The sequence below is a fragment of the Vigna angularis genome, chromosome 3 (genome assembly GCF_016808095.1).
Source record: "Vigna angularis cultivar LongXiaoDou No.4 chromosome 3, ASM1680809v1, whole genome shotgun sequence".
In the NCBI taxonomy this organism is placed as follows: Eukaryota; Viridiplantae; Streptophyta; class Magnoliopsida; order Fabales; family Fabaceae; genus Vigna; species Vigna angularis.
In genome coordinates, this window is record NC_068972.1 from 18,800,340 (window position 1) to 18,822,162 (window position 21,823).

Consider the following 21,823-nt stretch of genomic DNA (forward strand, 5'->3'; position numbering starts at 1 on the left):
AATAATTTTGTAAAAATTAGAAGATGATTTTGAGATCCAACTAGTTCCTATTCTTAAGTTACCTCGATAAAAAATTGTGATTACAATCTCATAAACTATTAGATTAAGTAAAAAATTTATAACATATTATTGAAATATTATTCTCCACTATGACCAATGGAATTTATAATTAAAAATTTATGCTAAGAGAAATAATTTCCTTATTTTAGTATAAAGTTTAAGTCTCCACAGATACCTAAAACTAAGTTGTCTTAGTAAACATTTTATTCTCGATTCGTTAATCGTTGAATCGAAATGAAATTTTTATCTAGAGTTTTTAAGATATAGTACTTCATTTTAATTATCGGGATCTCCATTTAGAAATATGTGGTCAAAGAAAAAATTTTCGCAAAGTGAACTGATGTCACTTATTTCTTTTTTCGAGTTAATTTAGTAAAAATTTGATCCGACCTTTATTAATCATTGGATCGAGTTCAAACTTGTATAACTTGTTTTCAAGATATATCCTTCACTCTGACAACTTTGATTTACATTTAGTGCTTTGTAATAAGAATATAGTTTTCACATTTTTGGTTGTTACATTAATGTTATCATGTTAATGTGGCCATAAATTTTAAATATTAATTTTATCAAATTTCAATAATGTATAAAATGCAAAAAGGTAGTGAAACATGTAACTTGGCATTTTCAGGCCATGAATGATGAAGACATATTTTATATATTATAGAATGGTTTGTAAATGTACAATGCATGACATGTGAATGAACTTAACAAAATTTGGTTAAAAACAAGAAATCCATGCAGTTCTAAAGCTAGAGGACAAAATGAAAATACAGGAAAAACTAGAGAGAAGGGTGTGAATTGTGTTTTCAAAATCCCTTTACAAAGCAACATCTAATGCTTTATAATGAAGATGTATAAATTATGAAATATTTAGACACTGGTTTTTATGAGATGGGTAAATGAAAAACGTTTTAAAAGGCTAAACAATAAACAACAGATTTAATACTAGTTCACTTAACCTCAGTTACGTCTAGTTCTTTCCTTAAGAACTCTTAAGGGGTTCTACTAATCTTTTAACAATATTACATGAGTTTTACCTCTACAAGTTTATGCAAGTATTCTTACCACTCTTGGTTTACCTAGTAAACATGACTAGTCCGAGTTTAATCACTCTTAGTTCACAAGTATTCTAACCATTTATGATTTTCTACAAAAAGAGCTGGGATTATCGACGGACTAAGTCCATCAAAAACATACAAAACTCGTTGGTAATACTGTATTTCTGATGGATTATCGACATGCAATTATTCGTTGGTAAATCCATTATTGGTAACCACTAACGACAGATAATTGCCTTTGGTAATTACCGACGGTTAAATCTTTCAATAATTAACGACAATCTAATCCCTCGGTAATTACCGGCAGAAAAGATCGTCGGTAATTACCGAAGGAATAGGCCATCAGTAATTACCAAAGGAAAAGGCCGTTGGTAATTACCAAAGGTATAGACCGTCGGTAATTACCAAAGGATTTGGTCGTTGGTAAGTCTATAGGAATGTCCCTGGCAGAATGCAAATCAATTTTGTATTTGTTATCCAACTACACAAACATGCATAACATTTTCAAATCACAAACAAACATGCATAATATGTATCCCACAATAATCCAATCATTGATGAATTAAATAATATGACTTTATTTGTATTGTTCAAATTCAAGAACTTGTATTTGTAAAGTGACATAAAATATAAAACAAAATATGTTCATCTACACCAACAAAGTATATGTTTGAAACACCTGAGAAAATGTAATATTGTAATATAGCATAATCATAATGTTCTAATAATTATGTCCAATAATAATAATAATACTAATAATCTACATAGTCATCATTAAAATGGTCTTCATCATCTTGTTGCTCTCTAGGTGCCGGGACTGATGTGGGCTGGACTCATGTGGGCTGGACTTATGTGGGTTGTTGTGGGACGCTGGGTGATGAAGAGGCTCTTAGTTGGGTCAGAGGGACGGTGGAATGAAGCTGTGAAGCTTCAGGCAACAATTTCATGATCATGGCCTTAAAGTTTGTAAACTTGTCTTTCAATTGGTAGTATTCCTAGTCACGATGTTCTAGTAGCTGCATGAGGCGGCCAATGGCCTTGTCAGGAGTACTGGTGAAAGTCTACACAGGTTGTTAGACGTTTGATTTATAAGGCACTATTTAAACCATAATGTTCAAAGATAGAGTGTTTTTCAAACATTTCGTAAAACTACTAAAGCGTTTTAAGAAAGACTATTTTAAGGAAAATAGTGTCTGATGACAAAAGCGTTTATCAATGGTTAACTTTTTAAGCAACTATAGTGTTTATAAATAAGGTGTTTTGTAAATCTAAAACAATAAACAATTATTTTATATTGGTTCACTTAACTAAACTACGTTTAGTTCTCCTCTAAGAAGTGTTTCACTATAATCTCAACAAGATTATAATTGAGTATTAGCATCACTCCTAGTTACACTAATCAATCCTGGTAACACCTGTTACGTTGACTAGAATTGAGTACTAAACATCATTCTTGACAACCCTAGTTAATCCTGGTAACACCTGTTACTCTGACTATAACTGAGTATTAGACACCACTCCTACTAACCTTAGTCAATCCTAGTAACAATTGTTACGCTGATTAGTCTGAGTTTTCCCACTCCTAGTTTCTCTTAGACAATTGTCTAGTAGGCGTTTAACTCAATTGAGCTAACCATCAAGTGTTTGAATTCTCTTCAAAATGTACAATCAATCAGATTGTTTACAAGTCTTAAATGATAATTCTCATAGAGAGAATGTGTTTACAATACAACTCAATCTAATAGACCTTTTAAGATTTTTTCTTTTCTTACAGATGTAAGTTTATGACTCTATAAAGCTTGAGAGTGTATTCTTAGACTCTTTGTTCTTGCACAAGTAAGTTGTGATATTTTCGTTATTCGTATGCTTATCCTTCTTGATCTTCTTTCCAAGGGATCTTCTATTTATAGGCTTCATGAAAAAAGATTCGTTAGACAATGCTTGTCTTTAATCTTCAAATCTTCGTAGCCTTTTCATAGGTAGCAGCCATAGGTTAAAGTCAACATGTTAGAACAAACATGATTTTTGCAGTACTTTAACCAAAGTAGGTTGTACAAAATCTTCAACACAACTTTTGATAAAAAGAATATTCCGTGAATGTCTTCTTTATTTCTAATATCCAGTTCTGACTTATTCATGATGGAGCAGATGGATACATGCAATAGACATATGCACAAAGTAGAGTAGAAATGCATGTTGGCATATATTTCATTTTTCTAATTTACTTTTGTTGTTTGAAACGTTGTGCATTTAATGCTTTGCATTACGTGTTCAAAACAACTTTGTCAACTTTTCTATATATGTAAATTGTTTAAGAACTTTTGAAAAGATACCAAATACTAATTCATAAAGGTTTCGTCATTGGATGAAAACGTCGTTTAGTATGAATGTATCGTTTAGTCTTTAAAAGTTATTTACTATCAGCGCATCGTTTAGTAATATATATTTAGTACGAGAGCATGTTTAAGAAGGTGTTGTTCAACATATTGTTTTTAAAGCGTTGTTTATAGCTTTAGTGCATTTACCAAAAACATCTTATAACACATTGTTGCATTGTTTAGTCATGTTACTAAGATATTGTTTAGTCCAATGGTCTTTTCATAAAGCATGGTTTAACATGCATTTGCCAAAAAACATCTTATAACACATTGTTGCATTGTTTAGTCATGTTACTAAGATATTGTTTAGTCCAATGGTCTTTTCATAAAGCATGGTTTAACATGCATTTGCCAAAAAACATCTTATAACACATTGTTACATTGTTTAGTCATGTTACTAAGATATTGTTTAGTCCAATGGTCTTTTCATAAAGCATGGTTTAACAGTAGTACGTCTGTTGACAATAAGATCGTTTGGTACTCATAATAGAATCATTTGGTTCTAATGCGTTTACTAAAATTTTTGTTTGTACATTCAAATGTTATAACATTTGTTTCATAAAATGTCTTTCTTCTAACTATATTATTTTTACAAAGATAATATTTTGTCAAATATTCATTTTATTCATCATTATTTGTTAAACTTCAAAACATAAAGAAAATGTTAGACCATCTTGTCTTATGATCTTGGAATGAGAAAATAGAGAACAAGTGTTGAGAAGAGAAAACAAAGAGCAACTCGAAAAAAAGCAAAACAGAGACCAAAGAAAAAATTAGAGTAGCGAAAGAAAAAAATGGTGGTGTAGCGAAAATAACGATTGAGAAGGAAGAGAAAAAATCCTCACCTAGTGAAAATGAATCAATGACACTTTGACACTTTCACGTGTCAAAAGTGGTGTAAAAAAAACTTGTGTTAAAGTATCATTTTCCATTTAGAATTAGCCCTTTCTGAGAGTTTTGTAAGAGACAACGATAGATGCATTTATAGTAACATACCCCGATTTAAAAATTACAAGTCTTAAAATTTATACCTACCACTTACAACCACCATCCAAGTGACATTCCTCCTATGTTCACTTAATGACATTTCTCCTACGTCACGTAATGCATATATAAGTTACCCCTTGATGTAACATGGCACACAGAAAGTATTAATTATACTAAAACCGAAATTAGTAAAAAGAAGACATTAGTTATATTAAAAACAAAATTTGTTAATAGATGTTGTATTAAAAACATATTTTGCCCGATGGTATATTGTATGTGGGCTTTGGTTGTGAACTTTTGCAATTATATAAACAAAACTACTTTCGGTACAAAATTAGAGAAGCTTAATCACCCTAAATACTTTAAAATCCTACGGTGTTTATGAAACATCATTTCAGTTAACTGTTGTGTAATGCAAATGCAATTATGACAAATTTGAGTTCAGTTAATTTGAGTTGCAAGACATTAGTAAGAATTGTCGATATTACATCAATAGCCGATCCCATTTTAGTCCAATCACACAAAAAGCAGTCACAAAAATTAACTAGCAGCCATAGGATTAAGATGACACCAAAACACGGGTTGTATGTCACAAACCAGAAGATACACTGGAACGAAGAGAAGCTGGTTGAAGTTGCAATAGACTTCATTGTCAAAACTTGGAAAATTGAGTCCAAATTAGCCAAGTTGACCATCCCACAAAATATAGACATTTCCATATGAGGAACTTCAGCTTAAGGAAGATCCCCATCACAACTCATAATGCATAAACAGAATCTTTTAATTGACACGGCTTTTGAACACATCAAGACCCATCTCAGTAGGATCAGTTGCCTGCAGCTCAACCTGAATTCCATCAAGCTCCCTCTTGAATCTATCTTTGGAGCTCGCATAAATCATCTTGCTCCTAACCCTAGATGTATCAGGGGACCTTCAAACAAAAGCAACAAAATTATTACCGATAAAAAATATTAACTGTTTGTAAAACACTTGATTGGAATTTTCATATTTATGGTTGTTTAGCTTGTGCTAACTTAGTTGTTGACATTACCATGCAATGAAGAAAATTCTGCTCTTCTGGCAATTCTCTTCCGTGACAAAATCAAAATCATAAACAGCATATCGACACTCATCAGCTGGAAGACTGGCAGTGAAATCTTCATAACCATTTGCTGGCTCACCCAGCTTCTCCACAACAACTTGCTTCTGCTTCTCCTCAATCTTATAAACGATATACCGATATGTCCTCTTCGCCTTGAGCTCCAAAAACTTTAACTTGCAGTCATCGTGGACAGCCATACCTGATGCTGCGTTCGCCTGTAAAATTCCGCACGTTAACAAGCAACTGGCAGTTACATTATGAAAACACCTCCTTTCACACTAGCAATGCCTACAATGTACAAGCAAGCAGATCCACAAGCCCATGCAATGTGATTGAAACATCAACAACAATGTCTGATTCCTCTGCATAGGGTCAATTAAACTTAGGTCTGCTAGGAAAAATTACTAGAGAAGGACTTTTAGAAGAAAAACTCAAGGAAAGTGAACAAAAAAAAATCCTCGTAAGCCTAAATTTAGCTTGTAAGTTAAAAATCTGGTTTTGGAAAAGCTAAAACGAGATAACCTCTACAAGAAAATTTGTTTTCTTCTTATTTTCTTCTAGGAAGAAGTTTATCCAAAAATGCTTTCGACAGATACGACTGAATTAAAATAAACACCTAAGTTTTTCAATAAATCTATTTGAAGCAGCAAGCCCAAGCGATTACGCACAGAAGAAATAAAATAAACATAAACATAAACATAAACATAAAAAAAGAAAAAGAAAAAAAAAACTACGAAAATGAGCAACGAAAAATGGATCCAAGGACTTAAAAGCAGAAAACCTAACAGAAGACGCTCCAAAAGATAATCCAAACCATATGCTATAATTACATTCATCCCTAGAGAATCAAGCAAGCAGAAAAAAATACTACACCACAATGCAATTCCAGATTGAACTCTGAAATCCATATCAAAATCAGATCTATCACCGAACATGCGAACAAACAGTTAGCGAAGCAGAAAACGCATGATTAAAACTTCGATTCTACTCTGTTCAATGTTGATAATCAGATCGACCACGAATCCAGCTCAAAATAAAATAAAAACACAAAATCAGTAGCCGTCGAAAATCATTTAAAATCCAGACAAACAGAGAACACAGAAGAGAACTATGAGCGTAAATGATGGGATTCTCGGAAGAGAACTTGAAATCGGTCAGAAGCTGTGTTGAGTTGAGTTCAGCTGAGTTCTCTATCCAGAGGCTTCCGAAATAACAGAACAAAACAGAGAAAGAGGAATAACTAACCATTTTTTTCTCACGAGAAGGAGGGGCAAAAATGGAAAATGAAGTTGGGAGCGACGCTGAAGGAGGAGATGTAGGAAAGGGTTTTGAGGTGGAAGAAGAAGAGGAGGAAGGAGGGGAGGGTTGGGTTGGGGATGAAGGAATGGAAGAGAAAAAATGAAGTAAAATTGGTGATGGCAGAAATTTAATTTATATTATTGTGGCACGCGGAAGAGCGTCTCCGAGCGTGATGAAATTGTGATTAGTGGAAAAAATCTCAATTCTCAACAGTGCCACCTGTCGCGGTTACTACAATTACGTGTTTAAAATCAGTACTAACATCGTTTTTCAATTTTGACGTGGCTCGCTCGCTTCTGCTATACAGCTCGGCTCGGCTTGCTCCTTATATGCTTATTATGTATATTTTATATTTATTTATTAAATGTCACAATAATCTTTTATTTTAGTTCTTGAACTGTGTAACGTCATCTAAAAATGGCCGTTACATCAATTAGATATTAATGTAGCTAATCGTTTAGTTTTAAAGTAGTTTAACTTTATTGTAATAGTGATTAGAAATTTTCAATTTTAATATGAACTACACAATTAAGATGATTAACGTAAATAACAGTTAATAAAGAGATCATATATACACATTTTCTTATTATTTCTGTTTTATTTGTTTTGGTTTTTTTCTCATCTACCAAATTATTAATACTAACTAAAAATGTAACCATGTGAGAGTTATCCCTAAAGAATAATTATTTTCTTTATTTGCTATGTATTTTAAAAATAAACAATATAAAATTAAGAGAAAAGGACTCTTTGTGTTTATTTATATTTAAAATAGTAACTTATAAATAGAAAAATATAATAGAGATAAAATGATAAGTAGTTGGATATGTAGTTTGTTATATTTTTAAGTGGTCCTCGTATTTGTATGAAAATCTCAAGTAGATCCTCATATTTTCAACTGTCTCAATTGGATCCATATATTTGCAAAATATCTCAATTGGATCCAAATATTTGTAAAATTGAGTCAATTTTGTCATAATTGTTAAGTTGTCAAAATCGTCATTAAAATGTGCTGAGGTGGATATGTTAAGGTGGATATTTTATTAAAAAAAATATGTTGCCAGTGATGACATGGAATTTAATAAATTAAAAAAATAGAAAAATTATTCAAGCAGAACAAAAAAGGAGAAAATGACCTGCACTCAGAAAAACTACAGAGACCCAATTTGAAAAACTCTTCGAACCCCAAATCGCCACTACCTCACCGTCATCTCCTTTGCAAAACTCTAGCCCCGGAAAGCCGTCGCGAAGACGCTACCACTGCCGAATCGCGCCACCCAGAAATCCTTTGCAAAACTCTAACCCCGGAAAGCCGCCGCGAATACGCTATCACTGCCGAATCGCGCCACCCAGAAATCCCAAGTCGCGCTTCCATGACCACAACCACAAAGCTCCGCACCTCCGTCATCCTCACCAGCAACCTTAACCTGCAAAGACAACTAGAGAAGCACAAAAACCTAATCGCGTCTCTCCGACAGAGATCCAATCCTGGATTCCCTGGACGAAAACCCACCCTCAATGTATGCAAGTGAACATTAAGTTTGATAGAGCTTAATTTCAATCTTGAGTCTTGGCATGAATCTGCAAGTGAGAAACAATGAAGAAAAGCTACTGCAAGTGAGAAACAAGTACCTGACTCCAACTACCTGGGGTAGCACACAAATCTACAACACGCTTCACTCCTGCAAAAAATAAAAAATTAATCTTGAAACAGTGTCTCAGCGGAAAAAATATTCAACAAACCCAAAAGGCCAAATACAGAATTTTGTGGAGAAAGACAAACATCCCACCTTCAAAAATGTTGAATTCCTCATCTATCTAAAGGAGTTTAAAGGAACTTCGAGCACGCCAAACTTCCTCTTTTGCTTTCCGATAATAGATATCCTAAAAACCAATTACGCCAACATCCCTCTTATCCCTTGAAGTTCTCCCCATACTCTATCGTTCACTTGCCCTGCCACAAATTACGCAAAACAAGTCCTTGACACCAACAATTGCCAAAAGAAATTAGAACATGCAACTGAAATAAAAACAAGAAATTTAAAAAGAATAAAATAAAAGTTTCGTTCCATCCTTTTAGCCATTTTTTCAAACACCCGGTGAACATACAGAAAATCCTCCTTTCACATTTACATTACATACCTTAAAATCCTCCTTTTAGTCATTCGCGCGTTGTTCAGTTTTTCCTGCAACTTTTGAACAGAACCAGCAAAAAAAGAGGGAAAAGAAGAAGAACGCTAAACACGATGCCGCGAGTGAGCCACCAGAAATGCGCGAGATAAACGAAGCGCGAGATAGAAGATCAAAACGAAAGAGAAGAAGAAGAAGAGAACGACCAAGGGTTGCCATGTCATAATCTCTTAAATTAAAAAAAAATCCACGTAATAAAATATTTTGACATCAACGTATTAATTATACAACACGTCAGCACCAACTAACGTCGTTTGTGACAACTTAACGGTTAGGTCAAAATTGGCTCAATTTTACAAATATTTAGACCCAATTGAAATATTTTGCAACTATATGGACCCAATTGAAACAATTGGAAGTATGAGGACCCACTTGAGATTTTCATACAAATACGAGGATCATCTAAGGGTTTAAACCTAAAATTATATGTAAGTAATTTATAAAAAACCAATAGAAAAGAGATTAAATTAAAAAAAAAAACATTGTAGAAGATAAAGTTTTGTTATCTATAGGTTTTGATGTCATATATTTTAAGAAATTTTGTTTATAAACATGTAAACCATTTTCTGAATAAAAATATAATTGAATCTTATAAATCCATATATACACTTAATCTAGATTATTTTTATAATGTTATTGTTATTATTTCTCGTAATATTCATAATCCAAATTAATATTATCAAAATATATAAATTTTAATTTTAGACTCTGTAAATTAAAAAAAAATTCATAGTATTTACTTTAAGATAATTTAATAATATTTTTATAAATGATTTAATATATTTTCAGTTAATTAGTTAATGTGATATAATATTGTGCATCAAAATTTAATTGAGTATTTTAAAGAGAGAAAATCTTTTATATTGTGTTCACTTTGATGGAATATATTGTTATAGTTGATTATCGAAGATGGATTTGGGATGAATTGCATGTTTACTTTAAACGATCTGCAAGCAATTAGAAGCGCGGATTTGCGGGAGAAACGATTTTCTCATCTTTCCTCATCAGTACAGATTTGCAGAATGTATCATCCATTCTCATTTTTACCCTCGTACATTTGCACATGTAATGGATTGATAAAGGATGAATTAAAAATAGTAATTATTATTATTATAATAATAATAATTATAGTAATAATAAAATAATAATAATAATAATAATATTATTATTATTATATTATTATTTATTATTATTATTTCAATTTACTAAATTATCATTTTTCTACATTTTAAAAGTTAATTTTTATTTTTTTCTACTTATAAACATTTTAACAATTATATATAATATTAACAATTATCATTTTATATTACTTTTATAATTATGAACATTTTGGTAATATTCAATTCTACCAATTAAATAATATTTTTTATCTGTCAAATCAGTTAGATTCTACACTAATTTTTACAAAATTTACTTTCAAATCCACTTCCAATTACCTCCAAATTTACTCAAATAAACAACAACAAAATTTATCCTCAAATTCATCTACTCACTCTCCCCAAAATCATTTCCTCCAACTCATCTTATAAACATGTAATTAAATTAACAGAATATATCTTGAATATTTAAAAAATATTAATTTTTTCTTGTTATGTGAATGCTATTTTCTTACAAATATTATTGAAATTACTAAGCACTACTTTTTGGTACATATTAAGCACTTAAATCAACATATAGGACACTGTTTTCACTTAATTCATGATCACTCAAATTTAGGAATAAAAATAACTCGACGAAGCTACATTAAATTTTGGAATTCACTCATGTATGTGTTTTTAAGGGTGTATTATAATTTTATTCATCGAATAGATTGTAAAATCAGTAAAATAGGGGTAGATAATAGGTTACGAAAGTCCTCAATGCATTGTATCGGTAATCTTACACAAGGGGGTAGTATTTGATGATGAGTTAAGATTTAAATATTTGCTAAAAAATGTTTCTTTTCAAAAAAAGTAAACAGTTTTATAATGTTAATTTCAAAAGGTCAGCTAATTTATTTTTGTTGTTTTTAATAGAAAAGTTCTTGAATTTTCTCTCATTAGAATTTGATATTACGAATACAAATAATCAAATAAAATATATTTTAAGATGATATTATTATAGTAAAAATAGTGAAATATGTTTATATTTCATTTAAATCTTCATGGCCGTGTATTCGGTTCCAAAGTTGAGTTATCTGGTTCTAATATGTAGAAGGAATTGTACAACAAGTTGTATTTGGTTCCAAGTTGGTTATCCGATTCCAGCGCGTAGAAGGAATTCTACAGCAGCTTGTATTCAGTTCCAGTGCATATGGAAGATGAAGAATATGTTGTATTCGGTTATGGTTTCTCTTGTATTCGGTTCCACTCCTTTATTCACCATGCTCTATCCTTGTATTCGGTTCCTGGGTGCGTTATTCGGTTTCAGCAAGGCTTCACCGCTTCCTCCATGCGCGCTGATGTCTTTCCATGGTTGATGGTGCGCGCTGTGAGATGTAGAGGTCCATCCGGCAGTGATGCAGCAACCCGAGAGTGCTTTGTTTATATGGGTGGTTTATTGTCATCGGAGTTGGAGATTGCTTCCATCTGATTCCTCATTTATTGGTTTGGTATTTTTGCTCATTGGAGGTTCTGTGAATTTGGTGTTTCAATCTGAATCTACCAGACGTGCTGCTGCTGCTTCCAGATGGAACAGAGACGTGCACTTTCGGTCTGCTTGTGGCGGCCAGAAGCTTAGGAAGATAATGATGGATTCCAACATTGAGCTCTATGGACCCTATGTAATAATCTCAGCAACTTCAAACAAAACAGTTTCTTTTATCAAACAGTTTCATGTTAACAACATCCCTTTTTTCTAGCTTATAAAACAAACTTTGTTTGCTCTTTGTAACTCTGATACTTTGCTCTGTAATACCTATATTATTGTGTGAATATGCTTTTGGTAATTAATTTGTTACCTTTTCTAGGCCAGAACTCTGTTAAATTGTGCAAGGAGTGAAACTTGTGGCACATGTATGGTGGAGGTGATCTATATAATGATAACCTTTTAAGAAGTGTTTCGCAGGGCCATCCTTTTAAACTATTCTATCTCATGTTTTGTATGAATTGTTTTAGAAAACTCCTGAAACGGCAGAATATTCATTGGAAATATGAGAATCTAGAATGCATTCACAACATTCTTACTATAATTATGATTTCCATAGTCTTAAAAAATACAATTCCTAACAATGGAAATGATCAAACTTACCTTTTTGTTGAACATCATCTCAGAATAAACAACAATGGATACTTTTCTCGTGAAATTGAGTTAATAATTTGTTAGTACATGGTAATATAGTTAGAAGACAATCAAATATAGTTAGACTTCTCCATTATGTTATTATTATATTACAAAAATATTACATTTTAAAAAAATATTTTACTAAATTATAATTTTTGTACATTTTTTAAATTAATTTTAATAATTAATGTTAATTTTTTTTCTCTTTATAAACATTTTTAAAATTAAATATAACATTAATAATTATCATTTTATATTATTTGGTATTTTAGTAATCTTCAATTTCTATCAATTAAATAAATTTTTTTGATTTAATACCCAATTTTGTCCCCAGTTTGGTTGACAAATCTCAATTTAGTTTCTCGTTAGAAAAGTGTTTGAAATGAGTCCTTACTTGTAAATTTTTGAGTCAAATTAGTCCCTTTCGTTAAATATAACCAAACGGAGTTAATGAGATGATGATGTGGCAATAGTTAGTGATTACATGATGGTTAATTAAGAATAAAGGATTTTATTAAGAAATTGGATTTTTTAATTGGGGATAAATTGCCAGCAGTGGTGAGTGTTCTTCTTCTCCAAAGTGAATGATACATTCATCAATGACCTCACAGACTTCTCAACAGGGCACCTATAGAACCCTTTGCTCTCATCAATTGTAGTGTACAAAATCTCAGTCTTCTTCTTATTATTCTTTTCAACCTCCACCAACCCCCCTTCTCCAACAAATGCTCAAACACCAACCCACACATGTAGATCCCGTAATAGGGAGGGGTGTTGTAGAGTGAATTGTTATCACCGTGGATCTTGAAATCAAGCATCATAGGGGTGAGACCCTGAGCATTCCTAATGAGGTCCTTCCTGATGATCACAATGGTCACACCAGAGGGCCCCACATTCTTTTGGACGCCGGCATAGATAACTCCAAATTTTAACACATCCACAGGCTTTGAGCATAAATTTGATGACATATCAGCAACTAAAACACCACTCTGAGGAACAGGGTACTCCTTGTACTCAACCCCGTGAATAGTCTCATTGGCACAAATATGCAAATACCGGGAACCCGGATTCTGCTGCAAATCGCCAAAAGGCGGAAACTTTGTGTACTTTTCGGATTTTCCAGACCAGATCACGTTGGGTTTGCAGTACTTATGCGCCTCCTTAGCGGCCTTGTCGCTCCAGGAGCCAGTGACGATGTAGTCGACGACGTCGTCAGGGGAGTAGAGGTTGAGCGGCACGGCTGCGAATTGGGTTGTGGCGCCAACCTGGAGGAAGAGGACGGAATACTCCGGCAGGATTTGGAGGAAGGTGCGGAGATCTGATTCGGCCTTTTGGATTATGGAGAGAAACTCCTTGCCGCGGTGGCTCATTTCCATAATGCTCATGTCGGATCCGCCCCAGTTGTAGAGCTCGGATTGGGCAGCTGGTGTTCTTCTTCACCTACATTGCACAAAATTAGTTAAAAACCCTAATTGGCAATTTATCCCCAATTAAAAAAAACCCAATTTCTTAATGAAACCTTTCTTCTCTAATTAACCCACACGTAAGCACACACACAATTATATTTTGACACGTAACCACTAACTACTGCCACATCATCATTCCATTAACTCCGTTTGGTTATATATAACGGAAGGGACTAATTTGACTCAAAAATTTACAAGTAAGGATCCATTTCAAACACTTTTTTAATGATAGACTAAATTGAGATTTGCCAACCAAACTGGGGACAAAATTGGGTATTAATTTTTTATCCATCACACCAATCAAATCCTACACTAATTCTCACAAATTTTACTTCCAAATCCACTCTCACTTACCTCCAAATCCATTCAAATAAACAACAATTATTTCACCCTCAAATCTCCTCAAATTCATCCACTCACTCTCCTCCATATCATTCCTCCAAAGTAAACACACCCTGAGGGTTTTTATATATTAAGGTTAAAATATACACAGATATTTGTATTAGAGTGTAAATTTTTTTAATATAAAAGAGTTAGAGCAATAAATATATATATATATATATATATATATATATATATATATATATATGTTAGAGTAAAGATATCAATTTTAAGTAATATAGAGAAAAAAAATTGTTTCATATTTTATTAAATAAACAACACTACATAAGCATTACAATTCAATGTCTTAATATTATCTTGCTTTCGTGAATGTAATTTCTATCTGATGTATCATTTTCTCCCCTTGTTTGATAAACATTAGAAAGGGAAGGGAAGAAACACATCATGAAACGAATGAAGAAATATAGGGTGGTGGAAGCACCAGGTAGGTGAAAAGAAGTAGAGGAGAAAATGAAGATGAAAGGATAAAAGAGAAAGGGTTTCATGATGACAATCTCCTAGCAATGTTGGGCAAAAACTAGAAGAAAAGTCATGGAGGTAGGTGAGTAAATGATGGGTGCAGAAGCTTTGATGGACAAAGGACATAAGCTTACTGTTTTGTGATCTTTTATGGTGATGATTGTGATGTTTAGCGATGCTCTAAGAGAGGTTAGGTCAACTCTAAGAGGAAGGTGACTAAAGAGGCCTCATGGGTTGCTATAGTCTTCTCTTAAGAAGAGTAATATGGTCATAAATGGGCAGCATAACATTACTTAACATAAAAAATGAACATAAAAAATGAATACAAGAGTGGGAGACACCTCTATTTATAAGCTAAGTGTGTCTCCTAATTTCTAAAAGCTAGACCTAAAAACCTTACATTGGCTAACTTGGAGAGCAAGGAGAAAATCCCCTCCATTAAGAGAAGGACAAGTGGCAAAAATCCTCTCCAATAAGAGGAGGACATGTGGCCACTACCTATGAAGAATCATCTCCATACCTATGGAGAATCATCTCCATTCATAAAGTGGCATGTGATCACTAACTAGGAGGAAAAAATCTCCCAAGGGGTGATGGCATGGACAACCACTCCTTATTGTCCACCAAATTAGATGAAACTTTGACCTCTTAGTCAACAAGGTCAAAATTCACACCACTTTGGTCAACATTGGACCTTAACCCTTTGTTGACTTGAGTGGTCTAAACTCTATTTTACTTTGTCCAAAATTATTCTTACACTACTAGAAATTTTATAATCACTCAATTGTTAGGTATTTTGTTTTTCACTTTCAAAAAAGAAAAATAATCCATATTTCATTTTATTTAAAAGCTATAGTAAATTATTTTTTATTGATTTAAGAAAAAGTACTATTACATTTATCAATATTTCAAAAAAGAAAAATACTCCATATATTATATGTTTATTAATATTTTATTTAATTAAAAATAAAAAACTTCATTTTGTAATGATGAAGTTAAGAAAAGGCAAAAGGTGAAGAGCAATTTCCCTACATTTCTAAAATGTCAAAAGTATTCTTACCAACATTCGAAAGTTGGTTAAAAAACTTGGCATTCGAAAATCGGTTAAGAAATTTACTTAAGTGACATTCAAATCTCGTTAAGTTCTTTTAGTTTACTTTTTTATTTTTATTTAATAATAATAATAATATCATTATTATTAAAATAAATAAAATATATAAAATTTTAAAAACAATAAAAGTTTTAACCAGCTTTCGGTTAAAGATTTTTTAAATTTTTCTTTAGTTTATTTTTTAATTTAATAATAATAATAACAATAATAATACATATTAAAAATTTACAAAACAAAAATTAAATATTTTAAAGTAAAATATTATTTATTTAATAAAAATATATTACAAAATAAAAAAATATGTTAATCGTACTTGCAAATACTATTAACACATTGAATAATTCAAATTGAACATGTTAACCGTATATAGGGTTAACATATTTATTTCAATTTTTTTTTTAATTTTATAATATTTTTATTTATTTTTCTAATAAATGATATTTTATAAATTAAAATATTAATATATATTTAATTATATAAAAATATTAAATTAATTAAATATTTATTATATTAAAAGAAATAATTTTTATTATTAAATTTAAAATAAATAACTTTTTAAATTGTGGTTTTTCAATTTATAATATTAAAATTTTAATATTTTAATATATTTTATTATTATTATTAAATAAAAAAATAAAGTAAAAGAAAAAAGAAACTTTAACCGACTTGAAACATCGTTAAGTAAATTTTTTAATCAGTTTTCTAATATTAGTAAGACATTTTTAATATTTTAAAGGTGCAGGATGAAAATTAAAAGGTGTAAGAAGAACTGCTCAAAGGTGAATGGGTGGAATGGCGGGAACCACGCGACTAAGCTGGCTCAGAATTTGGTTGGGGTAAGTGGCGTAAAGTATAAAGTTGGTGGTTGACATTTTTGCGTGGAAAAGCAAAGCACAGATGAATAAGAAAGAAAGAAAGAATGAATGGGTCTTACTTGGAATTGGGTCCCTCCATTTCCTTCTTCTGCGTCCATTCTACGCGACTCATATTCCTACTATTCCTTCCTTTTCACCACACCAATAACTCTTCCAACACACACGTCTTTTCACTTCCACACTTTCTACAAATTTTAATTAATTCAAACCCAATAAATAAACTTATTTAAATGTATTTTTATTTTATTAAATATTCGTCCTATTTGCCATTTCACCACCCAAGCATTCAACAATGTTTTTTCACTGAAAAGGAAAATCAAAATCAAACCTGAAAAATATATGAAAAAAGTTAAGCAAAACTAAACGGTAGTTGATACCTATAACTATTTAAAAAAAAATATAAACTAATAGTAGAAGGATAAAAATTGAACCATTTAAAAATTATTTTTTTAGTTTATATAATTTCTATCACGAAAAAAAGAGAATGCGAGACTCATTGATTCTCTAGTTAAGTTAGTATCATATACACGTTGATGGATGAGAATATAAGTTAATATAATAGTCTTGTATATAATAATATGTAACGTTGATTATTTAACGTTTATTGTGGATGGAAATTAAAGTTCTTTCTTTTTTCAGATTTTTTTTCAAAATAAAAAACTTTTTTTTCTAGTAGATTATTGTAGAGAAATCTTCAGTTTTTTCTTCAAAATAAAATTTTTTTTTTTAACAAATTATTGTAGAGAAATCTTGAAGAAGTTTGAAATGGAAGTATCCACTCCAATGACAATGTTGTTATCTTGATAAGGATTATCTTGACAAGGATTATCTTGACAAGGATGAATAAGGTACGTTCGTAAACCAAATTTTGTATAGAATTAAGATAATATTATTGTTATATCTAACTGCTAGTAAGTCATGTATCATGCAAAATGTTTGTGTTTGTACTAGGTACCAAGCTAGTCCTAGAGAGTCTCACCTCACCACAGTTAAGTGTATCCTTAAGTACCTTAAGAAAACTGTGTCTTTTGGGTTGTGATATTCTTTTGGGGTTGAATATAGTCTTGTAGGTTTCCAAATGCAGATTGGGAAGGTTGTAAGATAGATAAAAAAAAAACTCTAGTGGTACATGTCCCCTTTTAGGTAGTTCCTTAGTTTTCTGGCATTCTAAGAAATAACTTTGTGTAACCCTTTCCACCACTGAGGTTGAGTATATTGTTGCAGGTCATTGTTGTGCTCAAATCTTATGGACGTAACAACAATTAGAGGATTTTTATATATACCTTGACCATATACCTCTTAAGTGTGATAACAATAGTGTCATCAATCTTACTAAGAATCTCATTATGCACTCTAGAACCAAACACCTAGAGATTAGGCATCACTTTCTTAGAGATCATATCCAAAAGAGGGATTGTAAGATAAAATATGTAAATACCAAGCACCAGTTAGCAAACATTTTCACGAAAGCATTGCCCAAAGATATGTTTTATGAGGGTTTTGTTTGTTGCATTTTTCATGTTTTTGAAAATCATCGTACAATAATCGATTATCCCTTGATGCTAATTAATTATCCCTTCCTTTAGAAAATGTCATTAGGTTTGACAATAATCGATTATTATGAAGCCATAATCGATTATGTCGAGTTTTGGGCTTCTGGTTTTTGAAGCAATAATCGATTATCAGTTAGAAATAATCGATTATCATGAGTTCTGACCATTAGAACTCAAAAACTAGCCGTTGTAACGACTATAAATGACCATATTTTGTATTCATGTTGCATGTAGGGTCATATTACTATATATAGGGGTCCGTAATAAATTGTTTTCTCATGCTTTGAGTCTTGTATGCATACTTGATCATATTTGTGCAATCTTGCTCATTCTTGTGCATTCAGCTTCCCAACCCTTAGTTTTCCAATGCTCCTACCTTCTCCAAATGGCTGATAGAAGAAAGTTACCAACTAAAAGGAGCTATCGTAATTCTCCCTACCAATCCAAGAAGTCACGGTAATAATCTTAGTGGTTGGATCTCGGATGAAGAAAAACACTGTGAGTTCACCACTTTCTGGAAGAAAAGAAAGTTGATATCCCCAAAGTACATTGATCTCACTGGTTTCACATATATGAGTTTCAGTTTTTGCCACTTATTTTCCACCAAGGCATTCAATCCCTACTAAAGATGCAATGTAAGTTCTATCCGGATTTGGTTAAAGTTTTCTACTTTGATTTTAAGGTTCGAGATGGGGTCTACTCCACCAAAGTTAAATGAGTATGTATTGTTTTGGACGACGATATTTGGAAAATGTTTGCTCAAATTCAATTAAATGTGGATGCAGTGACGTTATCTCAGGGCATTGAAGGCTTCAACAAGATTTTGCCCTTCCGCTCATTCATGAAGAATCTTGAGGTTTATGCCAACAAGAAGCAGCTGCTAGTAGGTGGTCTCAAGAAGGATGAAAGGTTAATTCACTTCTTGATTCTTTGGCTACTTTGTCCCCCTACTTCTACTCTCGCGTAGTGCTCAGAGGCGGATCTGATGATAATTTATGGTATAGTCAATAAGATTATGATTCATTGGCCAAGCCTGATATGTGACACCATGATGAAGGCTTTTTTGGTATCCAGGATCTGCGAGTATAAAGGAGTAAATGTCTCTAATAAGGCATTTAAGAGCACTCACAATGGGAGTCAAATAAGGAGTTCTTCCTTCCGTCATATGGGATTCGTCTTGCAAGGAAATACTTACATCCATGTGATGATGTGGGAACCCAGAGGATGAAGATGAAGACCAGCAGATGGATGACATCCAAGATGAAGTAGGACCTTCTGCTCCAGCACCTGTCGGCTCCTCTTACTCTTTAGCTAGTCTGTCTCAACAGTTGTCCGATATGTCTCTTCTTTAAGCCTTTAGGCATGAAGAAGTGTGTTCTCTTCTTAGGGATCTAGACAATATGGTACAAGTCATAAAAGATTTAGTTAACCCTCTAGCTGATGATGACAACAACGAGTTCTAGATGTCATTCATGCATCCCATTTGCATTTCCTGTGTTATGTTTCATCTTTTTAATATTAATAAAAATTTGACTTATTATTTATGTTGTCTTACTTTATTTATGAATTATATTCAAGGGGAGTTCTTATATTAAGGGGGACATATAAGTTAATCATACATAGCTTTTGTTTTTTAATAATGATAAAAAGTGGGGAGAAATATATTTAAAGACTTAATTTATTTATCTCTTGTCTACTAATCATTTTTCTTTAAGTTATGTATGAATTACAGATTAGTACATGTTTCAAAAGGTTTTAAATCAAAGGAGTTTTGATTATCATAAAAAAAGGGGGGGATTATTAGCATAAAGATGAAGCTTAAAAGTTTTGATGATGTCTCAAAGTCAAGTCTCAAGTGTTCAAGTTGTAATAAAATCTTCAGGAAGACTTGTTTTTATGTTAAAGCTTTTGAAATTTAGTAGATTTATGTATAGGGTTTTGTTTATCCTTGATTTCATGTATTGTGTGCTTTTAAACTTCGTTTTTGGAATAAAAAAACTCTAAAAACTCATTTTTAGTCAAGAATAATCGATTACCAACTAATGATAATCGATTAACCATAATCGATTATGATTTACCATAATCAATTATTACGACTAGTCGTTGGAGTTTTTATACATGTTTTTGACCATTGTGCATTCATTAAATGCATAATCGATTATCATAAGTGAAAAATCGATTATCACGCGTTAAATAGTTGACAACAAATTTTTAGAGGTATCCTTAAGTGAGATCTCTATATATTAAGTTGAGACTCTCATTCTATAATACGAAATAAGTGAATTTCAAAAATCTTATATGTTTTGATATGTGTTGTGATAAGTGTGCTCTGGGGTTTGTGTAACCCTTGTACTTGTGGCTTTGAGAACTTGGTGTTGGCATAGAGTGAGAACTTTCACAGGGATTGTGATTGATTATTATTGTTTCTAAGTTAAAGCATGTCATCCTTTGTGAAGATTCAAAGGAGATGGTCATCCTTCGTGAAACATTTGAAGGAGCTGTTCATCCCTTATGGGTTTTAGAGGAAGTGAGTTTGATATCTTAGGGTAACAATAGATTAGTCTTGTTTATTTTTTGTGTGATTGTAACAATTTGTTGGTTTGTTATAGTGGATCGTTAATTCTCATTTGAGATTAACAACTGGACTTAGGATCTTTGTGATCTGAACCAGTATAAAATCACCTGTACAATTTTCTCTCTTCCTTACACTCTTATTTATTTTAATTTATCGTTAAGGAATTTAATTTAAAAGAGAAAATATTTAAAGGCACGATTTGTAATTAGAAACCAATTCACCCCTCCCCCTCTAATTTTGTGGTTCACGTTAACCATTTTGCTACACTATTATGACACCTTTGAGAAGCGTTCAAAAGAAAAGCAGAAAAGGAGCTCAAGAAAAAGAAAATATCTGAGAAAAAAAAGAGAAGAGAAAAGAAGAAAAGTCATACTCTCGAGCTTCATTGTAATATTTTGTTACTGATTGTAAGAAAGAGAGAAAGAGAAAAGAGAGAAACACCTGCGAGTGTTTAGACTACACTATATTATAATCACATCCTTTCTACGAGAGTAATAGTTTGAACGACTTATAAGCAATCATTGATTACAATTATGAAGAGAATTAAAACAGTTGTTGAACTCAGTAGAGTTAAGGAAATTTAGGCAATGTTGCTTAGTACCAGGGGTGGTGCGAATATTCATCTAATCTAGGGTAATAGAAGGTTATTTGCTAACTGAGGAGATCAAGAGTGGTGAGAATATTCATCCAGTTTAGGGTAATAGGAGGTTATTCGTTGTGTAAGTGGTAAACCTATATTGAATGGTTACACAAATGTAGACATGACTAGCGATGTGGATTTTAGAAAATCTACTTCGAATTATATGATGATTTTTGTAGGGGAGTAGTGTCATGGCAATCTAGACAACAAAAATGTGTCGCTCTATCCTCTATAGAGGCATGATATATTGTTATTATAAAAGCTACCAAGGAGCTATTGTGGATGCAGCAATTCCTACAAAAGTTAGGATTACCATAAAATAAAATTGTTTTGTATTATAGTAATCAAAGTGTAATCCATCTTAGTAAGAACTCGACCTTTCATTCAAGGTCAAAGCATTGAATATA

General features: G+C 32.0%; 1 protein-coding gene and 1 pseudogene across 1 annotated transcript; both read right to left on the minus strand.

The window, feature by feature from the left end:
* Window positions 1-4,910: 4,910 nt before the first annotated feature.
* Window positions 4,911-6,993, minus strand: LOC108326610 (actin-depolymerizing factor 2). The gene is made up of 3 exons (XM_017560203.2): window positions 6,834-6,993; window positions 5,538-5,803; window positions 4,911-5,417 (listed from the first exon to the last, which is right to left on the minus strand). Exons 1-3 carry the CDS (start codon window positions 6,834-6,836, stop codon window positions 5,267-5,269), a joined length of 420 nt encoding a protein of 139 aa, XP_017415692.1. The 5' UTR covers window positions 6,837-6,993; the 3' UTR covers window positions 4,911-5,266.
* Window positions 6,994-12,866: 5,873 nt separating this feature from the next.
* LOC108324661 (phosphoserine aminotransferase 1, chloroplastic-like) lies at window positions 12,867-16,760 on the minus strand (annotated as a pseudogene).
* Between the last annotated feature and the right edge of the window lie 5,063 nt (window positions 16,761-21,823).

Coding starts and splice junctions, on each gene's coding strand:
- LOC108326610 (XM_017560203.2), bottom strand. Junction 5,418..5,537: donor AGAATTTTCTTCATTGCATG/GTAATGTCAACA, acceptor TTTTGTTTGAAG/GTCCCCTGATACATCTAGGG.